The sequence below is a fragment of the Anopheles bellator genome, chromosome 1, assembly GCF_943735745.2.
Source record: "Anopheles bellator chromosome 1, idAnoBellAS_SP24_06.2, whole genome shotgun sequence".
Classification (NCBI taxonomy): Eukaryota; Metazoa; Arthropoda; class Insecta; order Diptera; family Culicidae; genus Anopheles; species Anopheles bellator.
The window spans coordinates 55954377-55974415 of record NC_071285.1 but is presented as its reverse complement, the minus strand read 5'-3'; the positions used below and the strand labels follow the sequence as shown (position 1 = coordinate 55974415).

The window sequence follows — 20039 nt, the reverse complement described above, 5'->3', positions numbered from 1 at the left end:
CATCCAGGGCGCTGGTCTCACCGTCCGACAGAAACATCATCATTTTCGATGGCTTCAGCGTTGGCTCTGATCCGACCGGCGAAATCAGTGCATTATTGTACGTGTACTCCGGGCTGGTCAAATAACTGGGACTTTCGGCTTGACCGCTTTGGTCGCCGCTTAGCTGCTGCTCGCTGCTGTTGCTACCGCCCCCGGCAGGTTGGTGTGTCACGTGCTTGCCACCGATGCTTTTCGGGCGCGCGGTTAGCGGGAAATGTTTGCTCTTCAACAACCGCAACGGATTGCTGGACGCACGGTCACAGTCGTCGACGCCACCACCGTTCATATCCAGCAGATCGATTTCGGGTGACTTTGGTGCCGGTTCGGTCGGGGGCGAACAGCAGTCGATGTCCTTGAACCGGAAGCTTGCGGTCGCGAGCGTGTTGGTAAGCTTGGCCCGCGGCAAGGTAGACGATCCGATGCTGGCACCGATTGCCGGGTTGCCGGCCGTGCCGATGCTCGGATTCTCCACCAAACTGTTGTACGCAATCCGTGCCTCCTCGGTGATGGTACTCTGCAATCGATTGGGAATCGGGGAATCGGGGAAATTCGGGGACGCAACGCAAAACGGGGGGTGCAACGAAAGGGAAAAGAAGCGAAAAAAGAAAGAAAAACGAAAACAAAAATACAAAAACGATAAGCAAATCCGCACACGCACGCACAAAGAGTAGTGAACAAACAGAATGGTGAAAACAAACGCAAAATGTTAACCAAAATGGGCCCAAAAGGAACAAATCACAAACCGAAAGTTCAAGTGTCCCCGACACACAAACAGCGCCATCGTTTTGGGGTGTTCAACACCAAACCAACGAGAGTTGATTTTAATTGATAGAAATGTTGTATATTGCCGTATATTATTTGATTATTAGAGGCTTAGAGAGAGATAGGGGTCGCAGAGCACGGTTTATCGCAACTGAAAGTGCTGATGCTGCTTCTGCTTCTGCTCCTGTCGCTGCTGTTGCTGCTGCTGCTGGATCTCTCAGATTCCTGTGGTGAACTCGGCACTAAAGATAAACCTCCGGCTTCTCTGTGCCCACCGGGGTGTATTAAACGCTGAAAAAGGGGTCTGTTCTTCCGTTCTGCCAATTCATAAGATGTGGTTCGTTTAAAAGTACGAACGATCGAGCAAACCGATCGGTTTGGTGAGTGATCACACGAGATCATTTAGAGATCGTTTTGTAACTTTGCGAATGGAACGCTTAAGGTTAACGAAGCTGGTAACGTAAGGTGTGATATGATTGTGCTGCTTATGCTGCTCGCTATGCGCCACCCTAGCTAGTGGCCATAGATCGAGCGTTTCTTTATCGAAGCTTGTCTCCTACGAGGAGCGATAGGCAAGCAAGCCTAACGGGTTAGGTTGACTAGAAAACCATAAGAGTATCGTACGGGAGACGGTGCCACATCGGCCACACACGCTGCTCCCTAGCACCGTCCTTGGTGGTATGACCACCGCCGCAGAGAAAGAGAGCGCGAGCCTATGGCGCGGGGCTGGGAGGCATCAGAGGAAGGCAATCGGTGCGGCGGAAATCAATCGAATCCGTCTCCGTGGAGGAAGTGTCGCTCGAGTACTGGCGCTCTTTTTGCTGCTGCTGGACGACGCTTTGCTGCCTCCAAAGCATGTCGTTGTGCTTGACGATCGCACCGTGTATCTTCTCAGGCCACTGGAATCCCGGTTTGGGCTGAGCCACTGCCGCTGCTGCCGCCGACGGTGTCGCTGAGGCGGACAGAGTGACAGCTTGCGGTGTTGATGGTTGTTGAGTGACCGGACCAACAGTTGCCGCCGTCGCCGACGCCGCCGCCGTGGCCGGGAAGTAGCTTTGCGTGGTGGGGCTTTTGCCCGTCAGCTTCGACACGTCAAATTCCGAGAACAGATAGTCTCGTTCGAGCACCTTGTTGGCGAAGGTCGTCGAATCGGTGAGCGGTGCAGTGCCCGTGGCCAGTGGTTGGGCCGTTGGGCCTGCCGCCGTTTGCGGGGCGGGTATTACCACTTGCCGGCTATCCGTTTTGCCCAGCGCCGACGTGTGGTAGCGCAAACCAAAGTCATAGGTTTGCGGCGTCGGCGGCTGATCTTCTTCATTGTCTCCGACAGCATCGGTGTAGTCGTCGGTGTAGTGATAGGCCGCCGATAGGCCGGCCGGAGGATAGTGGTTAAAGTACTGGCGACGATCGCTGTGATAGTTGTACTGGGGCGCACTCTTGATGCTGGCGTTGGAACCGTACAACTTGTCCTGGCTGCTCGCACTGTTGCTGTTCGACTTGCGGCTCATATACTGGCGCCTCCGGCGGGTGGTGTGCAGCCGCGACCGTATGTCACACTCCGAGTGTGCCAGGTGGCGATCGAATTCACCGCACTCGCTGCTGGACGATGAACTATCGACCATGTTGATCGGATTGTAGCTGAGGCGCCGCAAGTTGCGCGCCCGAATACTTTTCGGTTTGTACGTAATGACGTGCCTCGTTGCGGGGACCGGTGCCCCGGCCCCCTTCGGCTTATGGGCGTCTATGGTGGCCGATGGTCGGTTGACGACCTCCGACTTCAGTTCGTAGTTCTCCGTGAACGACAGCGAACGCTGGCGCACCGACGCCGGGGGCGTGGTGGCCAACGGGCTGTCCTCAAACTTACGACCCTGCATCGGCGTGTTGTAGATCTGATACAGCTGGTTGATTGTTTGCTGTTGCTGTTCCTGCTGCGACTGCTGCTGGCTGCTGTCCGTTTCGGCCAGCTTTCGCTGCAGCACGGACGCGGACTGGCCCAGCACCTGACTTTGCTGTTTTCGCGTCAGCTCCGACAGGTACTCGTTCTTGAAGTTGTAATAATCGGAGCACGCATCCTTCGAGCGGGCATCGAACGAGCGGAACTTGAAATCCCGTATACCGTACTTGTTGTTGTGATCGACCTGCGATTGTAACGATTTCGGGGACGGTAGCCCGTTCAGCTCGGAGCGCCGGCCAGCGCCACCACCGAGCCCGATCAACTTTGGCGGGCTTTTGCCGCCACCGCCGCCGATCGCTCCGGCAGTGCTTCCGGTGGCGCTTTTCTCGCTGAGCGCACAGTTGATGCGCGAGCTCGATTCAAGGGACGCGTGGCGTATGAGCGAACCACCACCACCACCCGCGTCGGTGCGGCTCCCGCCGCTCGAGGAGGGACGACCGCCCGGGGACGAGGTCGAGCACAGCATGGACGAGTAGCACTCGGCGAGCAGCGTTTCGGCCGAATCGGCCTTCTCCAGCTCGTGGTACGTCTGCAGAAAGTCCAGATTCAGGGCGTTCAATGTTTTCTCGATGTCGAGAAGATTCTCGCCGATCAGATCGCGCGTCTTCTTGTCGAACGTTCGATGATGACCGCCACCATGACCGAGCGTCATGGTTGCGTTGATGGCCGCGGACGGTATCACGTCACCGTCTTCCACCACCAGCAGCTTGCTGCTACCGAACGGTGGATGTTTGCTGAGCAATTCGCGCGACTTTTTAAAGCAAAAATCAGATGTTTCCTTGTCGAACAGTGGAATCCGGATGTCGCTGTTCTTGTGCTGGTGGTGCTGCTGATAGTGGTGGTGCGACCCCCCGTCGATACCCGTGAGCGAACGATAGCGCTGTTGTGGGGCCGGACAAACATCGGACGCGAAATGCGCGTGGCATACAAAACAAACGAAATACAAGATCGAAACAAGGGGCACGGGTACAACACAAAAGTAAAAACGTTGTTTGTTGTTTTATGGGGAAAGTGTTGTTGTTAAATTATGATGTGTAGTACCGTCAAGAAACGAAAAACGGTCACAGAGAGAGAGACGACGAATGGAGGAACCGGAACCGGATAAGAAATCGGTTGAGGAAAACAGGTTCGGGGTGGTTGGGTTGTTAGTGTTAGTTTGTGGTTTGTTTTGCGCAGAGCGCACGGTGCTAATGCTATCGCTGCTACTACTTAAAGATCGATGACCGCATCATCGGGCTCATCTATGAACTGGACACAGTATAATGGTATGTGTAGGTTGAGTGGGTTAGTAGTACACGACACAACGATGTATGTGAGGCGAGGTGCCCAAAAACGGAAGAAAAACAATCAAAATCAATGAAAATGCAAATGATTGCCGGAAATCAAGAACACACCGGAAGGAAGATAATGGACAAAATGTGTGCAAAAATGCAACGAACGAACGAACAAAACAAATACAAACCAAACACAGAGAGGAGGATTGTTGGAAAACACAAACACAATCATGAGCGCGAGAGCGTGATGATGGCGTAGCGATGATGGCGATGATGGTGATCGATGAAGACGGTAGGGAGCAGAAAGAGACACGTATAAATAGATAAATTTTGACCATGCTAAACGGACAGGCGAAACGATCCCACGGTACGAATAGAACTACAAACACGTGAAGCTGTGGACGGGCTGAGATGGATCCGAGATCTCGAATCGGATGGTGACCACCACCCCCCCGGGGACTTACCTGTAAGTCGGGTACGTTGTTCACTTCCTGTGAGAAGTTGCGCTTTTCGCGATACGCATTGCCCAGGGTGGCGGTATGGCTACCACCACCGTAACCATGGGGTGGTCCGATAGCGGAAGACGACGATGCGGACGGGGCCGTCGGGTGATCTTTGTCCGTGTGGGCCAGCCCACGGACCACCGAGCTGCTGCCGCCGCTGCCACCACCGCCGCCGGACCCGCCGCTGGCATGTACCCCGGTCAATCCGGAGGAGTGGTGAGTCGAGTGCGCTCCAATGATGCCATTGGAAGGGCCACCGCGTAAAGCATCCCCGCCGCCACCAACCACAGTGTGGATATGTGGAAAGCGGAAGCTAAACTTTCGCTTCGGACTCGACGTTTGCTGGTTCGAATCGGTTACCAGATTGGTCATGGATCTGTGGAAAAACCCCGACCAGCATCGGTTAGTAGTTTTGCAAACGGAACTTCCGGCCCGAACCGGGCCGGATCGAGCTACTTACTTGGCACTTATTTCATTCGTCATTTCGATCACTTGCTTGAGCAGTTTTTCGTCCTTCCCCGAGATCGGTTTCACGAGATCTTCCCCGGTGCGGGTTTTCTTCGACTTGGATTTACTTCCTGTGGGCGTGCGACACACAGCGAGACGCTTATTGAGTTGAGTACGGGAAGCGGACGCCTAGCCTAGCCCTTAGCGGACCACTTACCACTTTTACCGAGCGTCCCGGAGCTAGTCGTGGTGGATGAACTGTTTTTGCGGCACAACTTGGACGACAGTTCCGTAAGCTCGTTGCGCATGTTGGTGTTTTCCGCGTCGGGCGACCCGAGCGGCCCCGCTCCGTCCTGCTCCGAGATGGTGCTCATCGACTTGAACACGTGCTCCATCTCGTCCATCAGCGACGGTCCCGACGGATCAAACACTTTCTCCGTCGTCAGCTCGTCGTCGGAAATTTCGTGATACTCGTGCTGACCGGTTGCCAGACCGTCCTTGACCTTTGGGCCTCCGCCGCCCTGTAAAGGAAAGCACAGAGGCTTAGCATCTTTTGCTCGTTTGGCGATTGCACCGTCGGTTGGTAGGGGGGGCTGACCATAGCCATATTGTAGGATCCGGCCACATCGCCGTGCTCCGAGTCTGCGTTGATGAACGGGTTCGAGTCCTTGAAGCCACTGTTGCGGAAATCGAACGCGCTGGCGGCCACCGAGTTGCCGGTTCCGGCGGTGTGGTGGTGGTCCAGTAGGGTCGAGTGATGATTTTCGCCGGCATTGATAAACGACTGGTGGCCGGTGAGTTGCAGTGATTCGGAAAAGTATCCGCTCGCAGTGTGTATCGAGTCGGGACTGGTTGGTGTTGGCGGCAGTAGCAGCGGCGTCTGTTCCAGATCTTCCGAAGGCTTGTACGGTGTGACGATTTGGCGAGGAAGCTGCGGAATGGGAAGTTTGGAATGAATCGGGCGGATGGCGAAATGTCGGAACTACAGACACGTTACTTACGTTCTGTGGGCTAGCGAGGAAGGCAACGTCACCGAACGACACGCCATCGATACCGACGTGGCCCGTGTGCTTCAGATCGTTCTGGGGGCCCGAGATCATGTCGGTGCGTATTTTGCGCTTGCTGGACCGTTCCACCGTCCGCCCGAACGTGTCCCGGTTGACGGACGACGGCAGACTGTCCAGGTACGCCACGGTGAACGCCGGATTGAAGAGGCCCGTTTTGCCCGAGTTCAGCACGCCCTTCCAGTACGGCGAGTGCGAGCCCTTCTCCAGCACCGTGATGATCTCGCCCTGCCGGTACATTAGGTAGTCCTTCTTTGACTCGCCGTGGGCGACGATTGTCTTGAGCTGTTCCGGCTTCATGTCGGGCAGCAGCTGGAAGATCTCGTTGAACCGGGGCCGCTTCGTGGCGTCGTGCTGCCAACACTTGAGCATCAGCCCGTAGTACTCTTTCGGGCAGCACTCCGGCTTCTCGAGCCGCTGGTAGTGGGGCTCATCGATCGCCTCCAGTATCTGGTGGCCGGTGAGGGCGGCCCAGGGCTGGAAGCCGTAGGAGAAAATTTCCCACAAACACACCCCGTACGCCCACACGTCCGAGGCGTGCGTGAAGCGCAGAAAGTTGATGCACTCCGGAGCGCACCACGCGATCGGCAGCTTCAGGTTCACGTTAAAGTTCGTCTGGTAGTAGTCCTTGCCGACGCCGAGGGCCCGCGACAGGCCAAAGTCCGATATTTTCACCTTATTCTTACTGAACACGAGGATATTGCGCGCGGCCAGATCGCGGTGGATGAACCGCTTGTTCTCGAGGTACATCATGCCGTTGCAGATTTGGGACGCAAACTCGCACAGCGTCGGCACGGTCAGAAAGCTGACGCGCAGCCCCGGATCCTTCAGGCACTCGAGCAGCGACCGCAGGTGGGCCAGCTCGGTGACGAGCATGAGCGATTCCGTGTCGAGCACCACGCCGTACAGGCGCACGATGTTTTCGTGCTCGATCGAGTGCATGATGGCCGCCTCCTTCAGAAACTCCATCGGGTTTGATTGCATGCGCTCGCGGCACAAACACTTGATGGCCACCTGTATCCGCTCGGACCCGTTCGTCCACACGCCCTGCTGCACGATGCCAAACTCGCCCGTGCCGAGCTGCTTGTTCACGCAGATCGCATCCGGCGGGATGATATGCTTGTTGTTGGGAATTTTCCCCGGCGACGGACACGCTTTAATGGGCTCGCCACCGCCTCCGCCGCCACCGCCGCACGAGGCTGAAGTGGGACTGTGCGCACTCGGTTCATCCTTGCGCGGTGTTTGCAGCAGCCGACGGATTTTGTTCAGGTACCCGTGCGGGTAATACTTTTCGTAGTACTTGCGCAACCGCCTGATTTCCGGCCGCGACAGACCACTCACCTGCAGGTCCTCGTCCGTGGCGTACTTCAGGTGCGTTACGTTGGTAATCTTCAGTTCATTCCTAAGGAGGGGCGAAAGATGGCACAGTTTGCGTTGTGAGAGAGGGCGGGTTCGACGAGAGCTCCCATCTGATGTGCGCTTACTTTAGAGAGTTGTAGTACTGCTGCAATTCGGCTTCTGCCAAAAACTCGTACAAATCCGGCACTTTTGGTTCTGGCAGTGAAAAATGGGGCAAAAGGAAACGGGATCGTTAAACTTCGCCGTGGGTTGCGCGGTGCGTGTTGTGTCTTGGCTTGAAATTATTTGTTTACATGTTTACATCGTCAATGCACCACACACAAACATACACACTCCGCTGCGTAGCTCTAATAATAAACGGCCCACTGTGGGTGTGTTGGGCGTTTGCAAAGGCGAAGAAGGAAAGGCAGAGCCTCTGGATGGAGAAAATTGATTTTATCCTCAAAGGGTGGAACGCTCGGGCAATACGCTTCACAGATAGCAATGGTTCTTCGCGCACTGAACGGTGGACATCTGCATTCCGAATGGTCCGCAGACACCCCAAAAATGGCAACAACTAATTACTGGCGGGCGCTGGCGCCGTGTTCTCCCTTACCCATGACTCCGTTGGCCACGATCTGTTCTGCTCTCTATGCGGGTGATGGGTGTTAGATGAGGGGGGTGATGAATTCTACGCTACGTTGGTTGTTCAACATATTTTCGTCCAACTCATGCCGAGATTGTTGCCCCCACTTTTCTCACACTTGCACGCACGCACTGGACACAGGGGACGGGCGCGGAAGGGGGCACACGACGGAAGCGACAAACATAAATCAATCTGTGAAATGCAGTGATTTGCTGCGACGACTCTTTGCGACGGGCCTTTGCGATGTTGTGTTTCTTTAGCAGGGCAGCGCGAAGGACACTTATGTGGTCCTATTTTCCAGTGCGCCTCCCGTCGTACGCAACCGTGGTTACGGAAGATACACCGTTCAGACTAGCAAAATCACTCCTATTTTCATCCCGAAGCGCTCTGTGGGACGGACGGACGGTCGCCGCTTGACGTTTGTTGACTTGACGTTGAATTGTGCTGGAAAAGAGCTTTCGGGCGACGGAGAGAGAGAGAGAGAGACAGCGAGCTTTTTCCTGCAGTCCCGGAGTCTCGGCTTTTCGAGCAGTCAACATCAGCTTGGGTCGTCATGAAAGTGTTTTCGGATCCGGTGGCCACGATTTAAAAGCGAACCGGCACACGGTAGATGGGTTTGCTAGTTTGTTTATTATGGAACCACACTCAACGGAACAGCTAGCGGTGTGTAATTTTGGTGTGTATGATGTAGTGTGTCAGTAAAACGTACGGCCTACTACGAGTATAATGTGTTTAGTGGACAATTCTCTTTTTAGTATCACGCCGCGGTACATCGAGGGGTCACTCTTGTTTCTCGAACACTACCCACCGCGGGCCCGTGTTCCGCTTGTTATATTGCTTACGAGTGAAGTGAAGAGGTTAACTTGATTCTCACTACTAGATGTTAGAGGTTAGAGTTAGAGTGGCTGCAGAGTTCCGTAACAGTGAATATCTGCTCGTTGGCCTTTCACGGAGGACGATCCCGAGTTCAAGTACAAAGTGGTGGTCGTGCTGCGGGTGCGCTCGTGTGTCACTCACAAAATAATCCGGCTCCAACAAGGGTGTCTCTAGCTATAAACATTTGATCTCGCTCCTCGATCGCTTTCCTGTCTTTAACTGGCTCTCTTCCCCGGAGAGATGGCTTGTACCTTTCGTTCGTAGTAATAGGTTTCTGAAATCTGCTCACAGTATAATGGCCGACACACGTATCCTGATTGTGTTTTCCCATAACTCCCTGCTCCCTGCGTTCATCTCACGCAGCGAACGCGCGGGGGTCACGTTTTCGTTTCGTTTGCTGCTCACTTTGAAGGCACATCCGTTTTTCAAATTGTTGTTAAGGCCAACCGGTAGAAAGACTGCGGACAGCGGCCGCCCTGCCGTCGTGGTGTGTTAGTCTCTTTGTTGCTTTGTTTCCAACAGATTCTCCTCTATAAAACGCATTACGGTTCACTTCCTTTGTCCGTGAACGATCAACAAACGGTTGCTTTGTTAAAATGTGGTGTAGTTACCAGTAAATGACTAGTGGGAGAACTACGTCGATAATGGTTAATTTTTTGGTATTTTTCTTTGTGGCATAAAAACTTGGTTCTACAACGATTGGCAAGGACCCTATACTCTACTAGCTGCTGCTTTTCGTGATGTTAGCTCGCACTCTCCACGTCATTGTGGTGTGGTCCGGCTAGGTTTGACCCTCTCACATTTTGTTGACATAGTTGCCCGGGAACGTCCCGAAGCACCCGGTGCGGGCCGAGGTCCCAACGTACCAACCGTCGTCACACTTTTCCAACACGTACACAATGTCCCCTTCGTGCAGCTCCAGCTCGTCCGTGTTCTGTGGTTTATAGTTGTACAGGGCTCGGTAACTGAAAGTAGTACCCATGTGTTGAAGCAAACAATTTAATTTCTGCTCCTGGGGAGTGTGCACTTACGAAATCGGTTCGTTGGACGTGTCGACGTGCAGAACTTCCGTTTTCTGCACCGTCTTCGTTTCCCGCACGATCCCGGGAGAAACGCGCCCATTGCTGTGCGTGGTGGTGCCGTAGTGCGTGGTGAGTGATTGCGCCGCCGGTTGGTGATGCACGACTGGCTTACTGACGACCGGCTCGATATCGTAGCTTTCGGCACCATCAATATCGGTTAGTATCTGGGGTTTTGGGTGGAGGAAGACGGTCACTACTCATCATACCGCTGGCGGATCCTCACCCACTCACCTCTACATACGATACCGGAAAGATGCCCTTTTTGCTGCCGATCTTGCCCTCGAACCAATTGTCGTCCACCCGGCGCGTCAGGGTGACCAGTTCACCCTTCAGCAGCGACAGCTCGACGGCCGTTTGTGCGGTAAAGTTGAACTTTGCCCGGGCCTTTCCCTCCCGGACGGGGTGCCGTTTGGTAAGCGCCGGTTTGCTGATCGCGACATTCGCGCTATCCCTGGTGAGAATCTGCGTGGAAAAGCGTCAGCGTGAGTTAATGGAGCTGGACGATGTGATCTGACGGTGTGTCCGTCACCCCGCTACCTCGATATAGTTTGCTGGCAGTAGCCCAACGGTGGCGTTGTGCTCTCCTTCGTACCAATTTTTGTCCACCTGCCGCCGGAGATAAATAATGTCCCCCTTGCGGAAAGACAGCTCCCTGGAAGAGACGAGAAGGTTTAGAGAGAGAAGGAGAGAGAAAGGTTGACCACCAGCAGGGTGGGTGATTCTGTGCCGCGTACCTTATGCTCTGGCCCTGGAAGTTGTAGAGTGCGCGTGCGATCGTCTTCAGCGGCGGCTGCTGCGGTTTGGGCGAAAGGTCCGCGGCAAAGTCGTCGTACCGATTGAGCGGGATCGGTGACTTTTGCGACGGCAGTATGTTGTCCGTGTGGCGCCGCGAGTGCATGTCCTCCAGCTCGTTGATGTACTTCCGGCGGCGCTCCTCCTGGTACACGCGGCGCATATGCTCCGCCTGCCGGTACGCCAGCTCATCGTCCGGGATCGGGTCCTTGTACTCGAACCGGATCGGTGTTTTGTAGTGGATGTTAACATCGCTCTCGATGTAACGCCGTGGAGATTCTGCGGGGGGATTAGAACGTTAGATCGGTGCGCCTTTTCCCCGATGGCGGCGGCGGCAGCGGCAGCTCTACAGTAGCGAACAAAAAACACCGTGGCTCGAATGTGTCCGCAGACCGTAACATTCTCTCGTTCAGGCCGCAACTGCCGAAATCTATGCCCAAATGTAGAGTTACACGTGTGATGGAGCAGATTCGTTGCAGGGTTTAATGAATGGCTTGAAATCGATCATACGCTCTGGCGTAAGTGAGCTGGGCAAAAAATCACTTTCGCTGGCCCCGATGCTGGCACGGAAAAAACAGGGAAAACTATCCGGCTGGTGGCGTAATAGAAACCGGGTAAGCATTGGATGTTGTATCATGATGGAGGAATGTCCACGAACCACGCGGCACTTGTTTATCAACTTTTCCGGTGATGCTTTCGCTGGAGGTGCCTCCGGTCCGTTGTTAAATAGGGATGAATGCCCATACACGCGAGCGACACGTTCGCTTTTTGTTCATGCAACGGGACAATCGGGTGATTAACTGTGCTGACCAGCGTGTTTCGGCCCCGCCGGGGCGTGTAATGCGAATCGGAAGGAAATGGCATATGATGCGACTAAGAAGAAGGGTCGGGAAAACGCCCCAAGGCGGCCCCAAGCTGGGTGAGACGGGGGCATGGGAATGATGTATGAATGCGCAGCATAATGCGATTAGGCTCAGTGACCACTTCCCAGCCAGCCAGCCAGCCAGCCAGCCAGCCAGCCGGGTTAATGCTCCAAAACATCGCCCGGCCATTACAACCTGTTACTCTCGCGGAGGGAAGTGCCAGTGTACGAGAGAAAGACGCATGACCCGTTTGCGTTACTCCGCTTAACGACCTCCTTAACGGGCCGCAGCAGCAGGTTGGTTCCGTTTATCTTTTGCGCTGGGCCTCTGTGTTTGCCCAGCAGGTATCAGTCAAGGCTCGGCCCAGCGCCATGTTTACTTCCTGCTCGCGGTTTTTGGGAAAGCGTGAATCACAACTTGAGGTTGAGCTATGGACAGACGTTTGTCATACGTCTATAGGACCCATCGGAACCCTGATAGACCGCTTCCTTGCTCGTGTTCGAGTACAGGGCTCCTGTCCGTTCAAATAATAGTACGTAAAGTGCACACTACTACTAGGCATACGAACAAAAGTGTTTGACCACCAAAGCAAAGCGCAAAATGGCTGGTAACGAAAAACGGAATCAAATAAAACTGGGAACACCGCCTCAACTCAACACTCGGATCCCAGATAACTTACCCCGGCGAGCCCGATTCCGGACCCGTGAACCCTTGATAGTGAGTGTAACGTGCATGGCTCGGTGCACTGGCCCCCCAAACCCGAACTCCCGATTACGATTGATACGGCGATGAACGGTGGGTCGCAGCCTGCGTTTATGATTACTAGTGTCTGTCTGTGTCTGGGGCACCACCGTGCTTAAGCGCCGCTTTGCGCCATTCCCCCCCCTCCCCACCAGTCAGCTTCCTATAACGGCGGTAATGTTTTATGAATGAGCGTGAGCATATATTGTGAAACAATTATTTACCCATCCGGGGAGAAGGACCGCCGCACACTGCGGTTGGCGTGTCAGACGCGGCTTCGACTGACTGCTTCACGCGGCGCGGCCTACTACACGCGCCGCTGGGCTCTGGGAAAAATGACGCTCCACTAGGTTTTTGCTACCCTTTGGGCTTGGCTAACGGTCTGGGTTTGGTCGATACACCACCACCCTCTTTACGTCACCAAGGAAACACAAGCCTCGGCTCGACCGTGTGTAACGCGCGTTCGGTTTCAATTGACTTTTGTGTTGTCCTTTGGGACAGTAACTAGACCAGCTGTGGTCACTCTGTCTCCGAGGTGTCCGCACAATGCACAAAGTGCACAAAGTTTAACAATAACTTTTCGCTCACAGGGCACGGGCGACACAAACACTCTCCGGTGCTGCTGCTGTTGCTGCGAAGCGCGCGAACGTGACTGTGTAGCGGCCACACGACTCGTGAAGTGCGAACGCTTAGCACCGGCACATTTCTCTTTCGACGCTCACGGCGCTCTCTCTCTCTCTCTCTCTCTCTCTGCGGTGGAGGAGATATCTCCCGGCGGTCCCCCGGTCACGTAGTTTTTGTGTTATTGTGGCTCCTCAAGGTGGGCTCCCCACGATGCGCGACATGTTTGCTTCCCGATCACGCTTTCCCGTCGAGTACTCACTTTCTTCGCTTTTGGCGCGCTGGGCGCTTAAAGGGACCGACCCGCGATCACATCACGTGTGTTCCGCCGGGTTCGAGGAGTTACAAACGCCTGGTGGATGAGATCGATTGGTCCAAAAACGAATCGATAGAATCACAGCACAGAGGTGATGATCGTCAAAATTATTACAAGTGTCCCGAAATGTCCTCCAAACTTCCCTCAAAAGAGACAAAATACTGCTACCTGAGACGCCTACTAGAATCCACTCGTCCAAGGATACGTGACGTCAGATGTCAAAGGTACACCACACGATTGCAATTGTTTAACCATCGCTCTTTGTGTGGCGTGTACCCTAAATTAGCGAGGCTCTCGCTACATTGTCCCGCTGATTTCTGGCACAGCACTGTACAGAGAAGTGGACCCTGCGGGTTTGCGCACGCTTTCACCTTCAACAGCCCTTCCCAACTTTCACCAATTACCGAACACCCGAGCGAGAGAGAGAGCTCCCGGGGCCGCGTGGCCCCGTGTCCATTAATGGGAAGAGTGATCGAGGATCGAGGCAGTGCGTTTAACCCGAGCAGTGTTTTCCCTTTCTGTGGCAATGGTTGTTTGTTATTGCGCCACGTTGCGTAACAGCCACGATCGATCCGATCGATCCGATCGCCGTGGCCGGTGGTGATGAGTCAAGCGACAGAACACTAGGGACACGCGAACAGGAAACCCCTGGTAGTCTGGTCTGGGCCGCCTCGGCTCTCCCGGCTGGAACTCACCTGCGCCGTTCGAACTCAGACCGATCGATGACGGTGATGGAAGGAAGGGTAGTGGTGGTGGTGTTGGCGGTGTCGACGGTGGTGCTCCTTTCAGGGGGGGCGATGGGAACGTGATGTGCGGTTCTGGTAGGGGATGCGCAAACGGACCAAACAGAAAAGAATGAAGTCACGACGGAACACCGGACGGAGAAGACGCTACACGAGGCTTAGAGGCTAAAGGCGAGAGGCCACAAGCGGAGTGGGGGTGGTGGTTAGGCCGCACGGCGATGGCGCCATCCCCACATAGAGAGGCGCCACTCCCAGATGGATCGGCGAACACAGAAACAGAAAGAGAGAGAGAGAGAGACAGAGCGCAGGAAGCCATGATAGGTGAGCGAGAGCGAAGGATGGGGGGCCCAGGCAGGACACCGCAAGGAGGGGGGTTGTGAGAGTCCTTATTTAAAGAGCGTATGCGGTGGGGCAATTTAACCTTCGAATGTGACGGTCGACTTGTTGGCCATCGATTGGATCTTTCTCCAGAGGGCTTCCGCCTCGCGCTGCCGATCGGACACGGGACGATCGGACTTTGTCCGGCCCCCAGGCTCCGATTCCGGTTCCAACTTGGTGCGACGATGGTCGTAGAACTGTTTGAGGAACGACGCTGAGGGGCCACCGGGCTCGGTTCCGGACTTGGGCTTGGACTTGGGTGGTTCTGCGCCGCCGCCGTCGGTCTGAGGACGATCTGAGCGAACCGAGTGGTGCCGGTGGGAATGGTGGTGAGGATCGGGACTCGGGGAGGTGGGACTCGAAGGCGCGGTGGGTCCGCGGCGCCCGGCGCCCGGTGGCCGGCGAGCATTGTCGGCCGGCTTGGGGAACTGGTGGGCGATCCACTCACCGGACAGGTGCCCGCAGATGTCCTTCAGCTCGCGCATGTCCGGCACCGAGGTGTACATCTTGCCGACCAGCGAAAGGCCGCCCAAAGGACCGCCGCCTCCGCCGCCGCCGCACTCGAACTTACTCTTGAGCCGCTCGAACTCCTCGCTGCCGGACGAGGCACTCCGGCGGGTGGCGGCACCGGCACCAACCCTCTTTCCACCCCCGATTTCGCGCTTCAGCGAGGCCGTCTTGCTGATCACGTTGATGTGCGGCATGAAGCGGTCGTCCCGGCGCAGGGCCGGATGCCGCGGGATCGGCGACGCGATGCGCTCCTTGCGCTTCCGGCAGCGGGGTAACCGTGCCTGCACCTCGTACCGGTGCGTCATCCGGGACACGTCGCCCGATTCGTGCGCCCGGACGGGGCCACCACTCGTCGTGCCCGTCAACTCGGAATCACTCTGATAGTGGCGCGGGGCCGGCGGCGGCGGGCTGCACGAGCCGGACTCGAACTTGCCGGCGATCTTCTTCACCTCGCCCGGCTGCAGACCCGCCCCGTAGTCCGGGGTGGAGCTGCGCGAGCGGAGCGTGAAGGGCGCGTACGAGCAGGACACGGAGCGCTTCTCACCGAACAGGTCCTTCAGGTCGGTGAATGACTGGGAGTGTGCCAGCGACGTTCGCTGCCCCCCGTCCGCCGCCGCCACCCCCACCGTTGCGTCGTCCTCCTCCGAGGGGGACTCGGAGTCGTCCCGCGCCCGGTACACCGTGACGGGCGGTGCCGCATCCACGTCCGACTGCTTCTCCTCAAAGTACCGTATCCGGCTCTTGATGTCCTCCGCCGTGGCAGACGGGTCCGAGGGGGGTGGTGGTGGGTCAACCACGGCGCCACCACTGGCGGTGGTCCGGAAGATCACCGTCCGGTTGGACGTCTCCGACGAGGCACTTTCGTCCGCGTCCGCATACGTCGCTTCCTTCTGCCGCTGCGCGTGCTTCCTGAGACCGCGCTCGAGCGAGTGGAAACGCTCGCCCCCACCACCACCGCCCTCCACCGGCAGGATCGACGGTCGGTCCTTTCGCTTGCTCCCGATGACCGGCAGCGAGTGGTGGTTGACGGCCATCTTGCTTTTCAGCTCCTGGCAGAGGGATCGTGACAGTGACGTGACGCGCCGCTCCATCGCCTCGACTTCCGCGGCGCGCCCCACCGTCTTCCGGTCCGGGACGCCCACCTCCCTCGCAGGACCCGGAAGTTGCACCTGATCCTTCGTCAGGACCGAGTGGCTGCGCACGCGGAGCAGCGTCTCCAGTCGGTTGGCCCGCTCCGGCACGTTAATGACGTACTCCTCTTCCACCTCCTGCCTCGTTTCCTTCGTGACCCGTGGCCCTTCGGGCCCACCCTCCTTCGGAGCACCTCCACCTCCGCCTCCGCTGTAGATCTCACTCAGCTGACACTTCAGCTTGCGCATCTGCTCCGAGCTGAGCGTACTGAGCAGGGTGCTGCTGATGACGCCGTACCGCTGCTTGCTGGCCGCCGAATCGAGCGAATGTGGCCCCCCGCTGTCGTCCCGCTTCTCGCCCCCCACCCCGTCTTCCGCCCCGCAGTATCGCTCCTCGAGCTGGGTGGCCACGTCCAGGACGGACGAACCGCGCCACAGCGGCTTGTAGTGGTCCTTCACGACCGCCAGCTGCCGCAGTTTGGCCCCCTCGAACGCCCGCGCCTGCTGGGCTAACACCCCCTTCAGGTCCTCGACTGAACGTTCGCGCTGTCGCAGCCCCATATCCTGGTCCCGGTTCCAGCGCACATCCGCCGGGTCGCGGGGCAGAAAGAAAAAGTCTCGCTCGCGCTGATCCTGTTTCAGTTTGCTCCGCAGCTGCCACAACTCCCGCTCGGCCCTCTCGTGCTCCCGGACCCGCTTCCACAGGTCGTAGTCGATGATGTCCTCACCGGGGCGGGCCCCCAGCGCCCTGGCCCGCAGATCACCCGACGAACAGGAGGTGACGTGCTCCAACTGCCCGAGCCGCTCGAGGCTGCTGTAGAAGTGGTTCAGCTCACGGAACCGTGCCCGCGAGACCCCACCACCACCGCCACCACCGAGGTTGAGCGAGTGGCTGCGTACCAGTTCCGCCGACGGGTGGGACTGCCGCTCGTTGGCGCTCAGGCTTCGCGCACGAACGATCTGCCGGACGTGACCCTCACTGCGCAGTGTCCTTATGCGACGACACGAGGGTGACCGTGAGGTACGCTTGGCAACGTCCACTCGCCGGCCCACAATCGTTCGGGGAGCGCCTCCCGTACCCACCAGCTCCTCCTGGATCACGGTCGATCTGGTAGTGGTGGTGGTCATCGTCGTTGTCGTCGTCGTCGGAGGCTCACTGCGACTCCGCTCGTGGTAGCTGCTGCTGTAATCAATCTTCATGCGCCTCCCGCGGACGTACCCGAACTGCTGCGAATCCTGCTCGTCGCTGAGTCTCACCAGTGACTCGAAGCGGTTCACTTGCTCGATCACCTCACCGGCAGCCTCACGTGCGCCTGAGGACGTGGCCGACTTCCGAAGCGATGGTTCCGAACGGCTCGCCAGGCTGTTCCAGAGCCGAGCCTTCTCCAGCACGCTGCTGACCGGACCACTGACGACCGCCGCACTGTCGCCCGGTTTGAGGAACAGATTCCGGAAGAACGAATCCGTCCTTATGCTATCCGCAGTCCGCTGGACAAGGTGCTCACTGTACCGTTCATTGACGCCGTCTTCCGATCGCCTCTTCGGTCCGACGATGGTGATCTTCCGATCGAGACTACCAGCGTGCCGGGGCTTCAGCCGGGCCGAAGTGGTGGCCGCAGCAGCGCCGCGTCTGGCGCTCGTCAGGGGAAGCGTGTGGCAGGTACTGGCCGGAATGTACGACACGCGGGAACGACGCTTCGAGCTGGGCGTCGAATCGATCGAGTACGTGGAGCTGGTCCTGGCCAGGCTCTGGTTGGAACTCGACTTGGACTTTTGGACGGCGGCCGCTCGCTCGAAGCTCGTCTTGATCGTGACGCTCGGTCGACGGATGTGCGCCCTCGGCTTCGTCACGGTGGCCTTCACGACGGAGGCGGCCGTCTCTTTCTTGGGAGCTGCTCCTGTACCCCGATGGAGGCTCCTCGTCGAGGAGTAGACACTCTGGGAGCAGTACCGTTTCACCGACGACGAGGACGACGGCGAGGAGCGACCACGGCCGAACGTGGCGTACAGATCACGCGGCTGCGCCGGCGGCACCAGGTACGAGCTGCGGAGCGCCTTCTTCACCTCGTTCGGTGAGCGAAGGTCCGGATTGCGCAGGATGCTCGTCGACACGGAGACCACCTTCGGGAGTTTCTCCTCGATGCGCTTCTTTTCCTCGGCAAACGTGCGCTCCTTGGAGATGCCACGCCCGAACGCGACCGGACTCGGGCTGGCCCGACGCTGCTGCTGCTGGCCAGAGGTGGTCGGACTACGGGAGCCGCCCGAACGTTTCGCCACGCGCGTACTGTTCTCGTGGTTTTTCTCCTCCTTCGCGGACGCAGCCGCCATCGCTGGTCCGGCCGATTTGGAGCGATAGTTGACGCCCTGCTGCTGCCCGTCCGCCCGGCGCACCAGCGTCCGTGGGGCACCGTAGTTCGCCGTCGTCCTTGCGATGATCCGCAGCGTGGAGTTGCTGCGGGAAGACTTGCGACTCGGTGGGGCCGGCGGTACGAAGGTGCGCGTCTCACGTGGAAACGCTCCGAATAGGTCGAGTGGCCGGGCAATGCTCGTGATCGGATAGCATGCGATCGGTGCGGACGGCGGTGCGCTCAGAAACGGGTTCGTACAGGGGCGTGTGGTCACTTGCTCCTGGATCTCCACCCGCAGCTCGCAGTCCGGACGATCTGTTTGGTGGGCGGGCGAAACGTCTCCGAAAGTCAGTTCCAAGCTGGGCGCTACGAAACGCTACGTCACCTCATATTAGGACACGCCACTCTGGTGCGGCTGGTGCGGTGTAACACACGGCGATCTGGACCTCCGTCCAAGGACCTCACGGCTCCGGGGTTGGCTAGGGTGCGCTTGCTACAGAAACAAACACACTCGTGCTCGGCGTCCTTCGGGACATCATCTCGTGACTCTCGTGACGGGTTTTAGTACTCGCTTAAGACCGGACCGGGAATGCTTTTAGAACCAAAACGTGTAGCTTGTTTACCTTCACCAGCGTGTTATGCTCCCCCCGGGGGAACCCACAGACTCCCCACCACCAGACCGAAATACCAGACCCCCTTAGGACAGAGACACATAGGTTAGGCGTGTTTGTGAATCGGAAACGATGGAAAAGATCAGAGATTGAGCATAGATTTGGCGGCGTACCGAGAGAGAGAGAGAGAGAGAGCGAGAGTGTTACCAGGTGTGAAGGGGTGCATCAGTGTGTCCTAAGTGGCCAACTAGTGACTAGTAGAGGATGAGCGTTGTCGGTAGTGTGATGACGGCGTTAGGAAATGAGAATGGAAGCGTGTGTCTGTGTTAGCGGTCGCCATGTAGTGCCGGGGGGTACCTTTTGGTTTTTCCGGTGCCGGTTTGCGAAAGCCGTGGAGCGGAATTTCACCGCCGGCCTGCATCGTGCGGTAGTGTTGCTTCTGCTCCACCGGGCTAAGTGCGGATCCAGCGTCCACCTGATCGACCCGTTTCCGGAACACGAGCGTCGAGTCGCTCTCGTACCCTTGTTGCTCCTTCAGCAGGGCCCTTTAGAGGGTTTAGAAAAAAGGGCGACAGTTTAGACAGGAGTCGGATTCGGTTTCGCTACCGTTCGCTTACCTCGAAAGGTTGCCCTCGTACGTCTTGCTGGTGGTCAGCTGCTTTTGGTGCTCCAATTGCTTCAAAACAAACGGGATCGCGCATTAGTGTATCGGTAAACCTTAGAAGCCGCGTATGGGATTAGTTAATCAGCAGAAATCTAAGGCGCGTGCGAACGCTGCGAAAGCGAGAGCGTTTTAGAGTGTGTTACTATTGGGTCTGCAAATTAATTAGTTCGGTTTTGCAATGTATGGCGTTACTCACTAAATATAACAAATACTTTTTTTTAATGAAATATGCGTTTGATAGCTACCGTCATTACGCATCTAACGCAGGATAGATTGTTTGATCAAAGTGTAAATTTTATGTCTGCACGCTACTTGTTACTTTATTAAAACACACTAAAAA

The 20039-nt window shown here is 56.9% G+C and overlaps 2 protein-coding genes across 2 annotated transcripts in view; both read right to left on the bottom strand.

Annotated features, from left to right (window-relative positions):
• Positions 1–1514: 1514 nt before the first annotated feature.
• Positions 1515–8097, bottom strand: LOC131215917 (activated Cdc42 kinase-like). The gene is made up of 8 exons (XM_058210312.1): positions 7995–8097; positions 7525–7594; positions 5978–7442; positions 5575–5907; positions 5194–5479; positions 4990–5107; positions 4491–4905; positions 1515–3632 (listed from the first exon to the last, which is right to left on the bottom strand). The coding sequence occupies exons 1-8, from the start codon at positions 7996–7998 to the stop codon at positions 1515–1517; spliced, it is 4809 nt and encodes a 1602-aa protein (XP_058066295.1). The 5' UTR covers positions 7999–8097.
• A 538-nt stretch (positions 8098–8635) lies between these two features.
• Positions 8636–20039, bottom strand: part of LOC131215916 (uncharacterized) — a 21838-nt gene continuing 10434 nt past the window's right edge. Inside the window, exons 9-18 of the mRNA XM_058210311.1 lie at positions 19653–19702; positions 19393–19580; positions 16269–18739; positions 14480–16214; positions 14011–14133; positions 10717–11053; positions 10520–10634; positions 10214–10444; positions 9932–10146; positions 8636–9865 (exon numbers count right to left, since the gene is read on the bottom strand). Coding sequence (XP_058066294.1) covers positions 9697–9865; positions 9932–10146; positions 10214–10444; positions 10520–10634; positions 10717–11053; positions 14011–14133; positions 14480–16214; positions 16269–18739; positions 19393–19580; positions 19653–19702 — 5634 coding nt within the window. The 3' untranslated portion in view covers positions 8636–9696. The remainder of the gene's footprint in view (positions 9866–9931; positions 10147–10213; positions 10445–10519; positions 10635–10716; positions 11054–14010; positions 14134–14479; positions 16215–16268; positions 18740–19392; positions 19581–19652; positions 19703–20039) is intronic.

What these genes read in the sequence shown, in the direction of transcription:
- LOC131215917 (XM_058210312.1), bottom strand. An exon ending in CAGTACTACAACTCTCTAAA is followed by an intron (nt 7,443 to 7,524) that starts GTAAGCGCACAT and finishes GCCCCTCCTTAG; the next exon opens with GAATGAACTGAAGATTACCA. An exon ending in ACGAATGAAATAAGTGCCAA is followed by an intron (nt 4,906 to 4,989) that starts GTAAGTAGCTCG and finishes GTTTTTCCACAG; the next exon opens with ATCCATGACCAATCTGGTAA.